The sequence below is a fragment of the Mytilus edulis genome, chromosome 4 (genome assembly GCF_963676685.1).
Source record: "Mytilus edulis chromosome 4, xbMytEdul2.2, whole genome shotgun sequence".
NCBI lineage: Eukaryota > Metazoa > Mollusca > Bivalvia > Mytilida > Mytilidae > Mytilus > Mytilus edulis.
In genome coordinates, this window is record NC_092347.1 from 61,871,806 (window position 1) to 61,889,111 (window position 17,306).

The following is a 17,306-nucleotide window of genomic DNA, read 5'->3' on the forward strand; positions in this document are numbered from 1 at the left end:
TGGAATTTTATTTTTACAAAATTTACTTCTGGATACTTTCTTATGATCATAAACAAGCTTCTGTCTAAGTTTGGTAGAAAATCAGTATAGTTAAAGAAAGTTATTATATTCAGATTGAGTTATTTTGGGAGAAAAACGACAAAAAAAGGAGTCCGGATATGATTCCGTCATCAGACTGAATTTTAGTCATAGATAAGACTTCCGGTTTGAAACATGCACAAATACAACCAATCGTATGATAGATAACAAAAATGAAGAAAAAAAAATAAGCCAATCAGAGCGTTCTCAATATCATGGTGTTTAGATCGCAAGAATCACAACTATTATTATACCTCCTTTAATAGAGGACAACTATTTTTCCCGTTTATCTACATGTAAACTACGATTATACTTCTTCAATATATAGAGACTCTCTGTATTCTGTATTTTGTCTACTGTTCTTTGAAATGTTAACGTTTACTATCTACTGTTTTCTTTGAAATGTTTACTTTTTAAGTGGTCATACCACTTGCATATATATTAATAAGTAAAACATGCTCAACTTCATCTAAAACTACCTCGACCAAAAACTTTAACCTGAAGCGGGTCAGACGGACGGACGGACGGACGACCAAACGAACGCACGCACGGATGCACAGACTAGAAAACATAATGCCCATAAATGGGGCATAAAAATTTATGTTTGAAAGGGAAAATAGTTATTTGGCAAAAATGAAAGTAAGGTACAGATTAGAGGGAGGCAGGACCTTTTTCGGGGCGTCGGGATCGGGTGTTTTTAAGCTCGGGATTTGGGAATTAATCCTTACGGAATCCGGGAATATATTTTTCGATTTCGGGATTTCGGGATATGAATTTCTTTAAATTCTGCATCTCGGGATTTCATGATTTTAAGCCCGGGTTTTCGGGATCAGGACCCCTCCGACCATCCCTCAAATTAGCCTAAGTCAGTCTTAGTCATTTATACATGATTCATATCCTACCATTGGTATGTTAATAAGAATCTCAAATGAAAAGGCACTGATGGATTGTCCTAGAAGCATATTTTATTAGACTAATAATGGTCTATATATAAGCAGTTACATTTATTTCATGTTTGAAACGGTGCAAATTTTTAATTTGATTTGACTTTTACCAAAAGAAGCATTGTAGCAAAGGAGAAGACTAATTGTGGTCTGAGGCCAGAAACACGAAAATATTTGAATTTAACAGAAAGGAAACAAATATCGGACTTTGGAAAAAAGGGAGAGGGCTTTTGATACCTTTTATGAAATTCTCCATACATAATATCTTTTACAAAAAATCATCCTCCAACAGTTCACAAGCTGTATATGCCCGCGATTTCGCGGGTGTATTCTAGTAATGTTGTAAAGTATGAGGAACGAAAATTTTGATCCGGAATCATTTCGCTAGGTTCGGATTCAGGTAATATTTTATAAAATAACATGAAGTCACTAGAACGTTTGAGAATAGGTAAAATAAAAATAATCACTAGTGATATAATTTGACAAAAAATAATATAAGAAGATATATTGTTGATAAAAATAAACATTTTAGTTACAAATTATATAACAAATAAATGGAGCATAGATTTCTACTGTACTAATTTTCATTAGTCTATTATTTTTTAATTATAAATGTAGGGGTTAAATCTTGATGTCTAAATGATGTAAGATTTAAGAAGAAAATTACAATGACAGTGTTTAAGGTAAATTGTGGTATCTGATTTAAAATTAGTTTTCTCCACAGCACTAATAAAGAAAATATGAGGTAGGGCAAAATTCAATGAAAATCAGAACCCAAATGATTTTTTCTTCACCTAAGCATTAAGTTTGTAAACCTTTACACCTAGATCTTTTAAAATATAAGGCAGCCCACTTTTAAAAGAAATTGTTAGTGGAACAAGGGTTAACTTTGATTTATTCAGAATATAAACCACAAATTAATCAATGGTTGAATTATTTTAAGAAAAATCTTTTTATTTTAAAATATTATAATACTTTTTACTAATAGTTACCCTATAGGACACTGACAGTATCCATATTGCACCATAAAATCCCCACTATCTGTTTTCAAAGTGCATATATACACCTGGTATCTTTGTTTCTTCATGGATGCTTGACACATTGCTCTGATATAAATTGTCTGTTCATTGATCTGAAATCACAAAGAAAGATTTAAGTTTTGAATAAATTATTTGTTTATTAACAGTATTTTCTTTCTTCAAAAATATAATTAATTTTCTTTTAAAAAGTGATGTTTGTCTATACAATTGAAAATATATACAAAGTATAATTGTTTTGTGTTAAACTGTTACTTTCTGCCAAAATACTCATCTGGATGCTTTTAATGGCAACCACAAAAATTTCTAAGTATAAATCTTATAGTCTAAAATAAAGGAAAATTTATTGCTGTTAATATTTCATTTGCTATTTTTTTTGCAGAATGATGTTCTTATTATTAACTACCACATTTAAAAATGATGCAAGTTTTCCTGACCATAAATACAAAAAAATAATAATTACTTTTTACAAGGATTTGTATAGTTAGAAACTATACAAATCCTTGCTTTTTATAATTAAGTTTCTTATTGAATTATGATTTTTAATGATCATGGGCATACATATAAATTATTATATGTTTTTGGTGTCTTTATTTTCATTTAATTAACTAGTGCTATCTCTATATATCATTTTAATTAAGTGTGCCTGTCAAATTCAAGTCTGTTATCTTAAATATTCTGGGTTTTATTACCTGTGCCATTCCTACTTCTTGGATATCACCAGCATCATAATGTTTGACTGCCTTGTCAAGCCCCTTGAAATTTTGAGTTGTTGTCCCTGAATACGTAGGTCTTGTTACCATAAAATCATAAATATCTGCAAATTTGATTATTGGAAATTTGGTTTGGTCACAGATGGTGTAAGTCACTCTATTGAAGGGCGGGAGGTTTTCATTTTGTTCACTGGGAATCGTCACATCACCTACTAGGACTGCCTGCTTGATAATCGGTGTTAAGGTAGATGAAGGAACTTGTTCTGTCAGTATATCCGAAATTATCCTTTCCTTTTTCTTCTTTTCCACTTCAATATTATGCTCCGCGGCAAGAATCTTTAAAGAACTGATATTTAACTTATTTAAACTTTCCCGGGTCGCCATGTTGGTATCTAGTGTAAACAAGTTGCCGTCCGGAAGCGTTTATGCGCATGCTCGGGATTTATCGTGAAAGGGCTTATAAAAAAATTGCCAACAACACACAGCTTCGAAATGGCATTTGGTCTATACTCTTTAATCGAAGCTGTTATATTGTGTTTAAATGCAGTATGCATTTTACACGAAGAACGTTTTCTTGCTAAAAGTAAGTGTCTTATGAATTTAAATATGGCTGTAGATTTATAATGGAACAAAAATTATCTCAATAATCAATTTTAGAGTTTCAAACCAACATATTTATATATGTAGTGTATGTTTGTGTAAGCAGTTAAGAGTTTTAATCAAATTTGCTCATATCTATCCGTAAAACCTATATAGTACAAACCCTAGCCTAACCAAAACCATTAATGAACCGTAACCCTGATATTAGGGAGTCGTAAAACCCATGGGGATCTTCTCCAGAAAAGAAGTTTGAGTTATTCTTTACCTTCTTTATAGATTATGAACTCTTACTCAATAATTCAAGTTTGGGGAGATTTTTCAAAGCAGTAACAGAAAATTAAGATATTACAAATTTGCATGTATACATTTTGTACATTTGTAAATAATATGCGTCAGGTGTTACCTGTTGAAGGGAACGACGTCTGTATGAATTATTCTTTTAATTCAAGCATATTTTTAGTCTTGAATCTGTTGCAAAAGAAACGAAAATACAGAAACATTTCTCAGTACTCAAACATTGTCAAATTACAAAACTTGTGCTCGAAATACCAATTCCAGTATATCATGTATATTGATAGGTCATTTCTGGAATCATGTCTTTCACAGGAAAAGATCCTCAATTTCGCACGCCTTTATGACGTCATTTAACAGATAGTTTGTTTATAAAACAATTTACCTGTGAGATCAATTACGGTGGTACTAACTATTAAAATTGATGAAGTTAATAAATATCTCGGTGAGAGTCCTTCACAACAGTTTTTGGAAGGAGTTCAACTGCCGGACAATAAAAAAAAAAAGTGATATACAAAAAATAGCACAAACAATCTACAGGAACAAAGGAGAGGAAAGCACCTGCAGAATCAAAGGCAGAAAAATCATTCAAACTTGAAAGAAAGCATGAAAATAAAAGTAAACATCTATCATTTATATAAGTGTTTGTCAAATGCATGTCATTTTTGTAGGACCAGTAGATTCAGAGCCGGACCAGTAGATTTTTAGTCCACTGGTCCGGCTGGCCAGTACACAAAAAAGCTTAAATTCGACCCCTGAAGTACTTAATCATGATTGCCGTATGACTAAGCGAGTGTGACCATCCTTTTAGATTTTAATTTCCCAAATATTTTGTGCAGTATATGATAAAACTTTTTCACCCGTTTGCTCAACATGTGTTGGAAATTTCTATGCATACACTTTTGTCACGTGGTGGTGGAAGTCACATGACAAATTCGTCTGAAAACTGTATCCGGAACTGGCCTATTGGCTGATTCCTGAGCCTGAGTACAAAAATCGTGCTAAAAAGTTTTATGATAAATAATTAAATGCATATATATATTTTTTGCAATGATGACTAACTAGAGGACCCCCCTTTTTCAAAATCCTGGAAAATCTGCTGATTGATATGTTTCATGCATGTACATGTATCTGATAAAAAAATAGAAATTCTTATTCTGCAATTTAGTGTTTAATATTGTAGATATTTTGTTTTTCTTTCAGTTGGTTGGGGTACAGATCAAAGAGGCTTTGGTGAAGATCCTGGAATGAAAACCCAGATATTAAATTTGATTAGATCTATAAGGACAGTTATGAGAAGTAAGTTTGATTAATAGTGGGTTAAGTCCTGATTACAGCTAGAAATCTATAAAGTGGAAAAAATATACTAATAAATAAAAAATCGTTAAAAAATCCCAACTGAAATTGCACATCTATGCTGCTGAATGCCTGAGGCTATAGCTACCATATTGTGGAGTACAATTTATATGATTTCCCATAGATTTGTATATACAAATGTATATTTGTTTACCAAAATAAAGGTATCATGAATAATACAAACTTCCTCTTCTTTCACATGTAACACCTTCCCTATACATGTATTATTAGGTTAGTTTGAGAAAAATTATTAAACTTATCTAGAATTCAAGTTTTATAGAATAAAAGAAGAATTGTTTGTATTTAACCATTTGATTTATTAATAAAAAGGGAGTAAACAGTCCCTTTTTATGCTTCAGTAGGGTGAAATACTTAACTCTTCTCATGTGAAACTCCTATAGACTATTCATGGTAAAATCCAATCTAGTAAGAGTAAAATATGAGAGGAAAGTCAGAAACAAAAAATCTTGTCTTTGATATATATGATATAAGACTATATGTTATACTTAATTTAGATAAAGAATAGTTCTGTGTAATATTTTCATTCATTTAGTATACATTTATTTTGATATTTCTGTCTTTATTTCAGTACCTCTCATTGGAATCAACGTAGTTGTAATAGGACTGAAGTTATTATTAGGATAGCACTAGTTTACATATGATACAGAGTAAATGAAAAAAATGTTATAGAAGATGACTGTGAATTTGTATGGAAGGATGGCCAGGCAAGATTTTAATGATGTGATGCGAGTGCAATATTACTTTTTAATTGTAAATACAATATTTACTTTTTTTGAAAATTAAGAACTGGTGTATATTTAAAAATATATTGTATGAAAATTGCAGTAGGCCAAGATGGCATTTTGGAAAAGAGTGTATGGTATCATAAAAAATGTTAACAATTATGATTTATTTAAAAAGTGCCAAATTTTTAAAACTTAATTTCTCTTTGATTGTTTTACCTTGTATTACAGTGCTAAAAATAATCCCTTCTAGGCCAAAATTAAAAATATGTTTGTTTCCCCTCCCCCCCACCCAGGTCAAAAATAAACCCCGGTTCAAAAAATTATTTTCCACAAAAAAATAGAAATTATTTTTTTCCTGAGAATAATTTGTTTCCATTTTTGGAAAATGCTTGAAAGCAGAAGGATTGATAATCTAAATAAATACACTCAAATTGAGCACAAACAACTGATAAGTGGCCTGGACTGGACAAGTCAAACCATTCATGTGACCATGCTATGACAATCACATCCAGTTAAAAAAAAAAAAAAAAAAAAAGAACCTGCCTTCCTGGTCTGTTTACAATGGGCAGACCCGGGGGCGGGGAAACAGACATTCTTTTAAATATGGCCCTACACAGGTATTTTGTAGAATTCATATTCACTATAATCATACATTTTATAACTAAAGCACCTGAGAATAGTCTTATGCAGGTTTGGATCACAGAGGATAGCATAGATCAGTTTAGGCAAGACTGTTGAACTTATTATGTTTATATTATATAATTTAAAGTTTGACCAAAAAAAAAAACAAGGTTGATTATGAAGTATTCAACATTTAATTTTCCACTACATGTATTTACAATTGTAATATTCTAAATAGATTAAGCCATTTAAAAAAAAGAAAAAGATAAACATATGACAACATACATTTGTATGGATGACTCATATTGTTATAGAGCTTTAACTGACATCAGCTTAAGAAAATGGTACTGTTTAGCTTACTATCAAGCTTCAACTTGGAGCTATTTATCAGCCAACATTGTCCTCTTTTAGTTTTACTAAATATGCTTGTATGTTTTTTTTTAGCTTTAAAGAGTCAACTAAATTGTTTAAAATTTGTATGAATTCTTATGCATTTATTTTCAAAAGAAATCAATTTTATTTCTGTGTTTTGAAAATTATTTTCCGTGCTATGACTTTCAAAAGTGCCTTTAGAACTAAATGTTTTCTTATAGACCTACCAGTAAACAAATAAAAAGTATACATGTATATAGATGTGGATTAAGGAATAAAAAGGTATTCAAAATATGTCTTAATCTTATTGCCAATTTTTCTCATAATGCCACTTGTACTTGTATACATTTTGTATGTCGTTGCAACAGAAAACAGGAGCACTGAGAGGTTATATTTTAATCTGACTGATATATGTTTTACACATCTCAAGCTGCCATGTAAAAATAATCTATTATGATTAGTTTAGTATATGTATTTTTTACATGTTATAAATGTTGTTTTACTTATAAGTATATTAAAATTTGTTCATTGGCAAATATAGAATGTGTACATTGAAGAAGAGTGTAATGAAATCAGGAATCATAATAATTCAAATTTAGATTACTAAACTGTACAAAAATTGGTATGCTTTTTTTTTGTAATTTTATGTACAATAAAGTATCTGTAACTGGTATGCACAAATTTAATTGGACTCAAGTAAAAGGAAACACATAACATATCTTTAAGTAACATAACACAGTTTGAAACTGAAAATCCTGCATCTAAAAAAAGACCAATGTCGATTAAGGCTGATTTCACTTTATATTTCATATTGATTAAAATATTTTTTTTTCATTTGATATTTTTGTTTTTGTTTTGTTGAAGTACTAAATTGGAGTTTGAAGTATTGAAAAATGCACTAAAAAGTAGTAATAATAGATTTTTCTAAATACATGAATGATTTTAATGTGAAAAAAACCCAGTGTTCTTACTAAATAATGATGATCTAATCTTGTCAATCAATTTTAAAATAAAATTGAGAATGAAAATTGGGAATATGTCAAAGATATAAATGTAGTATCAATTGCCTTTTCTGATGGTTTTATTTTATTTATAAGAATTTATACTCATGATTATACAAGCATCTGGTGTTTAGCATGTGTCTAAATGTTTTCATTGAATATATACATTATATGATTTAAAATCATCTAATGCATTTAGTGCTATAATGAATTTGTAACATATGGTTGATATTCACAGAACAAGTATTTATTTTATCCCATAAATACTTTATAAATAAACCTACTTATACAAAATAATTTGTTAGAACCCATTTATTTCTGAATACATATTTCACATTAAATGACCAAATGCAATTTATTTCTTTGCTTGTATGTCGTTTTTGTTCTTCTGAAGAGTAATGTGTTTTAGATTGATGTGGCTGTTTTACTGACCAGTATTTTTGGTATTTATTGTTTTTAACCTATTATCACATATTTGTTACGAATACGTCTTGTTTTGCATATGCAATAACCTCAAAATTGCCCGGGGCAAAAAAGAGCATATTGATATTGTGCCCTGATTCTAAATGACGTGACATCACTACGTCCTTAACGACAAGTCTGTGATAAAATGTTTAAGATTTTACCTTTTATCTTTCATTAAATTGTTATAATTGACCTTTTTTTCTCTTTTCTGCAGGATTAAATATGTGATAAAAAGATTATAACATGTCTTTTCCATATTGGCCCTGGTATCCAGGGCCAATATGGAAAAGGGCATGTTATAATCTATACTTATTCTACTTAGAATTGCTTAAAACAAAATAAAAAAAGCAAGACTTAATCCTATCATTTCTGGCAAAACATTTAGGGGAACCACTGGTGGTAGGTCCATGATATTAGTAATGCATGGATATTATTTTGCCTCGTCCCCTCAGTCATGGTTTATTCACTTTGAAAATCTTGTTTAGTTATCATGTATTACTCTGTGATTAGGTTATTTTAAGGGGAATCATTGGTATAAACATGTGTAAGCATTAGAACATTTCGTTTCCATTGAGATTATTAGGTTCTGCCCCTCAGTTGTAGTTTATTGACTTTGAAACATGTACATGTATTTGTTTGAGATTAGGTCAGTTGAAGGGGAACCATTAGTGGTAAGTCAATGATATTTGGTATGCAGCTGTATAAGGATTGGCACATCTCATATTCTTGGCGATTTTTTCCCATGTCCCCTGAGTCATGATCTATTAACTTTGAAAGAGATAATTGAATGCTTTATCACAAAATAGAACATTTCAATAATAATTTGGTTGCTCCTAACATTTTAGCATATTGATAGTTCAGTAAATGCACAGATTAACAATTCCTCATGTTTACACTGAAACAGTATATTGCATTAATGTGACGGTTAATTTACCTGTATACACATACATTGTACTGGACAGAATACAAAGCTTATAGAAAGTCCATCTGTGGCTGTTCTTGACCTCAAAGATGTTTTGAAGTTTTCAACTCATTGCAAAAGTTCTTAAATCAGTTTAGGATAAAGATGGCCTCCTGTACAGTTTGTGATATTATAAGCCATATATTTGCCTTACTAGATCTGTGGGTCTTTCAAATGCTCCTCAAAATCTTTTTCTCAATTATTATCAATTTCACCGGCAAATTGTTACGTTTTGAAGAGTTGTTTTCAACAAACAATCGGCATTCCTATGGAAACTTACCGATTCTGACTTCATTCAGGAGGAAAAAAATGAAAGAAGCTAGCATTTATACCTTTACCATTCCGCTATATAGAATAAGACGATGTTCTTTAATCAAATAATTCAAAGTAAATTGGTAGCTATGTTGAACGTACCTACCCAATCAGACTTTAAATAAAGGATACATCAGATACAGTTTAGTCTGCCTCATATCGTGACTTACATCTGGAAACTGACAATGAGCGTCGAATGAGGACATAACTACAACACACATGTTTTCTACATGCTTATTGTTAACTTTTCATTTCTGTGTAGCAACACTACAGTAGCGTCTGTATATGGGGTAAACATTTCACAGTTCATACAATATTTCACTGTATGTGTTACCTATTATGATTTCCTTGATTGATAGTTGCTGCTCATCAGTTCCAAGTGTTGGAATCATCTCTTCTAAAATGTTACGGACGCTTGAAGATTTGGTTGACCTTTATTAAATATCCATTTCACAGCTGACGACCGATTTGTTCAAACCGTAACCACAATCCCGTCCTCCTTTTATCCAAATGTGACCTACTGAACCAGACTTTTTGGGTGCTCCACGTTCTAGAGCACCTATGATCGTCCGAGGTTTTTGATAGGGTTCGTGTACTCATTTCATAGTTTTCAATGTTGTTTTGTGTATACTGTTGTTCGTCGTTTGGTCTTGTTCTGTCATGGCTTCGTCAGTTTATTTTCGACAAATGAGTTTGAATGTACCTGTGGCATTTTTCACTTCACTTTGAGAAAACAGATAAGGGATAAAATCAACAAATTACTGACAATGAATGACAAAGAAATCTATCAAATACTGTTATATTTGTGCTAAATTCTCATTAGGAGAAAAGTAACAATTCATGAAGAATGTTTTGAAAATGATACTACCATTGACGCAACAGTGGCATAATTATCATTGCAGGACCTTGATTTAGAAGGCCCTCTGGCCATTTCAATTCTGGGGATCTAAACATAATTCAACACGAACCTTGTTAAGGTAAAAAAAAACGTCTCGTACTTTTTCTAAAAATAAAAAAGGAGATACTAAGACCTTGTTGATAATATTCCGTTTCAACTTTTCAACAAAAGAATTACATGGTGGTCTTGGAGTATGAATGTATAAATATTCCAAATAGTTCTTTCAACTATAACCGACAGTGCATATGTTTGAGAGAAAAGTTCTTGTTTTTTTCTGTTGGAGGTTATTTTGATCAAAAACATTCAGAAAATAATGTTAGTATTGTCTATAGACTGTCTATATGCCACTTCGTTGTTTTTCTTGTGTTGCCATTGGTGCTTTTTTTATACTGGTTAAGATTAGAACACAATATTGACTGATGAACCCCAATTTTTGACATTTTTACCTATTATGTCAAGGGGAAGGGGTCCAGTATGCGACTGTCATACAAGTGAGAGGTCTAGCTAGCTATAAAATCAGGCTTTATCCGTCATTTTCTACATGAAAAAATGCAAGAACCAGGTCAGGAATATGACAGTTGATTATAATTTGTTTGATGTGTTTGAGCTATTGACTTTAAACACAATTGTATCAGCATTATTCAAATGGATTTTTAGAACTCTAAAAACTAGAAGGAAACGGAGGAAAATATGCATTCACATAGATGTTAGATATTAATATAACATTTTGATTCTGTCATTTTATTTTGCTTAGTCCAATATTAACAATAGAACCTTATTTCTTTTCTTTCGTTTTTTTCCCGTTGATTTTGTTACTTTTCATGTCAATTTCGTTTTTGCACTTAATAGACACCCTTCTGCGAAGACACTGTTAATTGTATTATCAGTTCACAATAATACATTTTGATATATAGCAAAAGTGAATTACTGTCCAAAAAAGACAACATTTCCATTTAATTTTTCGAGTTACTTCCCATTTAATTATACACACGATTGCAGGCTACAGGGTATTGTGTAAAAAAATATTTTAACATATTGCTTTGCAAGTTTATTCTTTTCATCAAAGAGAGGCAAACGAAACCAGAGGGACGTTCAAAAATCGAAAGAAAACTGTATAAGGCCGTGGAAAAAGACATAAAGACCACAGCATATACAACACAACAGAGAAAACTTAAATAAAGGCAACAGTAGTATACCGAAGCTCCGGGTTACAAACTAGAACTGAGGGAAACGCATTAAATATAAGAAGAGATCAACGACACAACAGAAACACAACATTAAAATGTTACACACATAGAAGCTGAGAGACTTGACCCCTACCAAATAGTTATCAAAGGTACCAGGATTATAATTTAGTACGCCAGACGCGCGTTTCGTCGACATAAGACTCATCAGTGACGCTCATATCAAAATATTTGTAAAGCCAAACAAGTACAAAGTTGAAGAGCATTGAGGATCCTAAATTCAAAAAAGTTGTGCCAAATACGGCTAAGGTAATCTATGCCTGGGGTAAGGAAATCCTTAGTTTTACGAAAAATTCAAAGTTTTGAAAGCAGGAAATTTATAAAAATGACCACATTATTGATATTCATGTTAATACCGAAGTGTTGACTACTGGGCTGGTGATACAAAAACATGAGTTGATCTCAGGTGCTCCAAAAGTATAGGCAGATCCTGTTCAAGGTGATGCATCTTAGTGTTGACCATTTATGAAAATTCTGGTGATAAATTTGCTTTGGTAAGTCAAATCTTACTATACAAATCCTTGGTAGGTCACATTCGAGGACGGAATTGTTATTGCGACTATTAAAACATTTCCATTTCATCTGTGAATCAGATATTCCATAGTAATCGACCAACTCGTGATGGCCTCAAATAAATGTTCAAAGGTTTTAATATTACTTCGCAAATTGGAAATCTTGGTTTTATTGCTTGCTTCCTTCTAGAAAATTATGATAGGAAATTACACTCTTGAATATTGTGTCAGTCAGGACAGTTACTATGTGAGGAAAACAAAAATGTATCTAGTGTAGGCTTTATTGCAAGTTCGATAGTATAGATGCGTTCATCATAATTTCTAAAATATGAACTGTTAAGTTAGAAAACATCATATATATATATATATAGCATAACAAAGTTAAGGGATAAAGCTAGCTACTTTTTATTTTCCCCAAAAAGCTCCTGTATGAAGTCAGCATCATATGGAAAAAAAATAGTTGGCAAAAATAGGATCACAGTTGGCTCCCTTAGAAATGCCATTTGTTTGTTGAAAAAAAAAAACATTTTCCAAACGCAGTAAATATGTTTTCATCAAGAAATCAAGCAGCTTGGTAATTTCAGTTTCAGAGAAACTGGGTTTTTTTTTAAATTGGAGTGGTTTATTCTACAAAGTAAACGCCAATTCCCCGTTTATGTAGAAAACTAGACCAAAGAAGTTCTGCAAAAAATATATCAACATAATTGATTGGAATGCAGCAAAGATTAACACTTTTGAACAAGTTACTAGCCAATCATAACCAGCCTTATTCCGATATCAACATTTAATGCGTATAAATTGGGAATATATTACACTTATTCAATAAATTGTGAAAAGAAAAGTAAATTCTTTTTACATTTTTAAGAACATATTTCTTTTACTTAGTATTAAAGTTTTTTATATGCTTATAGACGTTAATTTCAAATCGTTATATTCATACAAAGACATTCTTTTTAAAATGATAGTTTTTTGGATATTTTTCTAACAGGCGTGCTCAGTTTTAAAAAAAATCTTATATTTGTATTTTGTTAAGGACTATGTAGAACACACTGAAAATGGATGTAAAAAGAATAACTTGTGCATTTCCGTTGAGTCTTTAGTTTTAGGGTTTAGGCAGGTTTAGAAAATTTAGAATTTGACATAATAAGATTTATTCCTATGAAGAATAAATCCGGTTATCGGAGGAAAGTGGGCTTACGTTTTGGGAGTTGTCCCGCTTTGAACACGTGGTGGAACTTGTTATGTATTATGAGTCACGTTAATTATTTTAACCTTGATAACTGTGACGTCATCATTCTTTCTTTACCACGTACGATACAGCAGAGGGAAGACGCAAAAAATTGGGTTCCGTATGAATTAACTAATGTTTGTTTCAAAAGTTTCTTTGATTTGGTATATGAAATGGATGTCTTTCAAAAAATCTTATTTTACTGAAAAGGTTCGGAAAGTTTGAAAGATAGGAAAAGCACATGGTTTTGATCCAGTATAAAATAGTGTTAAAGATTTTATATCTTTTGTTGTTTCTTCTGTAAAGAGTTTCTAAATATTTCATTGTAAATTTTTAATTGTTGGTTTAATTCAGTGGAAATCATGAATTATATTTCCAAAAATAGAAATTTTAACAGACCCGTAATTTCAGATAAAAACTGCGCACATGGTTTTAAAGACACGTGTCGCATGGACGTCTGCGATTTTAAAACTATCGTTATATGAAATGTTTCATCTGCTACACAGCAAGCAATTTAAAGAGAAACCAATAATGAATAAATGTATGAAGTTTATAAAATATACAGATCTAACATTGTTGGGTTGATGTTTAGACGAGTTGTATAGATATTATAACTTTTCAACGGTCGTTTCACTAATATTATTGTAGTAATTTTTCAGTTTTAAAAACCAAACATCTGATGGAAATCGGGAAAGCAGATCGTATGTCACAAAGGCCCTCTAAAAGTCCTTATAAATGCAGCCAAAGGCAAAGGGTACAGCAGAGGGGCGTACCGACACCGTTGGGAAACAGATCTAGCAATGTCGTTGGACAGCATACTTCCACGCAAGTTTTAGCTACATGTATGATGACTCCAGAACTTAGGAATGAAGTTGTTCAGATTGTCAATGGCAATGCCCTTATTCACTCTCCAGCTATTGTTAGTGTTACATCTCCTGACTCAGTCAATGAAAGACAACAATCGAATACAGGTATAACACAAAGTTCTAATATTTGCCAATAACTAGTGCAAATGATAATCTATGTTTAAATGTTTCACAAAACTCGGAACAAAATAATTAATGGTGAATATGTAGATTTAGGTATATATTGCTTTAATACAAATTCAGGCACAGAACAGTAGATACAAATGGACAGCTGATTATCCAAACTAAACCTAAGTAAAAAGATTACTGATATTAACACATGGATAGATGCTTTCCTTATTTACATAAGTATTTACGTTGGTGTACATTTAGAAGATGCACCTAACTTAACCGAATACATACATGTTAAAATATTTTGTGTATCCGTGTTTCCAGTGCAAAATTTACAAAATCTCTCATTAGAGGGTATTGTTGGTCTTGCATACCTACCAGTTTCTATTGATAATGAGTGTGCACTTATTCTTAATTTAGTGATAAATAAAAAGTTAACCACAGTTTCCATCTTTTATCTTAGATAGTTCAAATTTAATTTAATTTTGTAGAAATCTTCTAGTTTCTGTTTGAAATTACTATTACAATGCTTGTTAAAGGGTATTCCAATATATTTCATTAATTCAGATAATTTATTAGACCACAAATTTTCTCTGTACTAATTTGATTTTTTAATAGGATTGATTGATTGTTGGTTGCTTAATGTCCAGTGGCAAATATTTCAGGCATATCTATCAGGACGAATATTTACACAGTGTCTGTAAATTGTGTCATTTTAGGATAATTTAGTTAGTATCAAGCGGATACATTGTTATGACACAGTGTCTGTAAATTATGTCTTTTTAGAATAGATTAGTTTGTATCAAGGAGATATTCTGGTAGGACACAGTGTCTGTAAATTGTGTCTTTTTAGGATAATCTAGTTTGTATCAATTAGATCCATTGAAAGGACAAAGTGTCTGTAAATTGTGTCTTTTAAGGATAATATAGTTGTATCAAGTAGATACATTGATATGACACAGTGTCTGTAAATTGTGTCTTTTAAGGATAATATAGTTTGTATCAAGTAGATATGTTGATAGGACAGTGTCTGTAAATTGTGTCTTTTAATGATAATATAGTTTATATCAAGTAGATATGTTGATAGGACAGTGTCTGTAAATTGTGTCTTTTAAGGATAATATAGTTTGTATCAAGTAGATATGTTGATAGGACATAGTGTGTTTAATTGTGTCTTTTAAGGATAATATAGTTTGTATCAAGTAGATATGTTGATAGGACACAGTGTCTGTAAATTGTGTCTTTTAAGGATAATATAGTTTGTATCAAGTAGATATGTTGATAGGACAGTGTCTGTAAATTGTGTCTTTTAAGGATAATATAGTTTGTATCAAGTAGATATGTTGATAGGACACAGTGTCTGTAAATTGTGTCTTTTTAGGATAATTTAGTTTCTATCAAGTAGATACATTGATATGACACAGTGTCTGTAAATTGTGTCTTTTTAGGATAATTTAGTTTGTATCAAGTAGATACATTGATATGACACAGTGTCTGTAAATTGTGTCTTTTTAGGATAATTTAGTTTGTATCAAGTAGATACATTGATAGGACAGTGTCTGTAAATTGTGTCTTTTAAGAATAATTTAGTTTGTATCAAGTAGATATGTTGATAGGACAGTGTCTGTAAATTGTGTTTTTTAAGGATAATTTAGTTTGTATCAAGTAGATATGTTGATAGGATACAGTGTCTGTAAATTGTGTCTTTTAAGGATAATATAGTTTGTATCAAGTAGATATGTTGATAGGACACAGTGTCTGTAAATTGTGTCTTTTAAGGATAATATAGTTTGTATCAAGTAGATATGTTGATAGGACACAGTGTCTGTAAATTGTGTCTTTTCAGGATATTTTAGTTTGTATCAAGTAGATACATTGATATGACACAGTGTCTGTAAATTGTGTCTTTTAAGGATAATTTAGTTTGTATCAAGTAGATATGTTGATAGGATACAGTGTGTGTAAATTGTGTCTTTTAAGGATAATTGAGTTTGTATCAAGTAGATACATTGATATGACACAGTGTCTGTAAATTGTGTCTTTTAAGGATATTTTAGTTTGTATCAAGTAGATACATTGAGATGACACAGTGTCTGTAAATTGTGTCTTTTAAGGATAATTTAGTTTGTATCAAGTAGATACATTGATAGGACACAGTGTCTGTAAATTGTGTCGTTTAAGGATAATTTAGTTTGTATCAAGTAGATACATTGATAGGACAAAGTGTCTGTAAATTGTGTCTTTTAAGGATAATTTAGTTTGTATCTAGTAGATACATTGATATGACACAGTGTCTGTAAATTGTGTCGTTTAAGGATAATTTAGTTTGTATCAAGTAGATATATTGATATGACACAGTGTCTGTAAATTATGACTTTTAAGGATAATTTAGTTTGTATCAAGTAGATACATTGTAAGGAAACAGTGTCTGTAAATTGTGTCTTATGAGGATAATTTAGTTTGTATCAAGTAGATACATTGATAGGACAAAGTGTATGTAAATTGTGTCTTTTAAGGATAATTTAGTTTGTATCAAGTAGATACATTGATAAGACACAGTGTCTGTAAATTGTGTCGTTTAAGGATGAATTAGTTTGTATCAAGTAGATACATTGATATGACACAGTGTCTGTTAATTATGTCTTTTAAGGATAATTTAGTTTGTATCAAGTAGATACATTGAAAAGACACAATGTCTGTAAATTGTGTATTTCAAGGATAATTTAGTTTGTATCAAGTAGATACATTGATAGGACACAGTGTCTGTAAATTGTGTATTTTAAGGATAATTTAGTTTGTATCAAGTAGATACATTGATAGGACACAGTGTCTGTAAATTGTGTATTTTAAGGATAATTTAGTTTGTATCAAGTAGATACATTGATAGGACACAGTGTCTGTAAATTGTGTATTTTAAGGATAATTTAGTTTGTATCAAGTAGATACATTG

At 30.9% G+C, this 17,306-nt stretch overlaps 1 protein-coding gene across 1 annotated transcript; it reads left to right on the top strand.

The window, feature by feature from the left end:
• The first annotated feature begins 3,237 nt into the window (after positions 1-3,237).
• LOC139520137 (immediate early response 3-interacting protein 1-like) lies at positions 3,238-8,117 on the top strand. Its single transcript, XM_071312602.1, has 4 exons — positions 3,238-3,355; positions 4,867-4,962; positions 5,609-6,032; positions 6,278-8,117. The coding sequence occupies exons 1-3, from the start codon at positions 3,265-3,267 to the stop codon at positions 5,662-5,664; spliced, it is 243 nt and encodes an 80-aa protein (XP_071168703.1). The 5' UTR covers positions 3,238-3,264; the 3' UTR covers positions 5,665-6,032; positions 6,278-8,117.
• Positions 8,118-17,306: the final 9,189 nt, after the last annotated feature.

What these genes read in the sequence shown, in the direction of transcription:
- LOC139520137 (XM_071312602.1), top strand. Translation starts at nt 3,265, where the DNA reads ATGGCATTTGGTCTATACTCTTTAATCGAAGCTGTTATATTGTGTTTA. An exon ending in AGAACGTTTTCTTGCTAAAA is followed by an intron (nt 3,356 to 4,866) that starts GTAAGTGTCTTA and finishes TTTTTCTTTCAG; the next exon opens with TTGGTTGGGGTACAGATCAA. An exon ending in TATAAGGACAGTTATGAGAA is followed by an intron (nt 4,963 to 5,608) that starts GTAAGTTTGATT and finishes TCTTTATTTCAG; the next exon opens with TACCTCTCATTGGAATCAAC.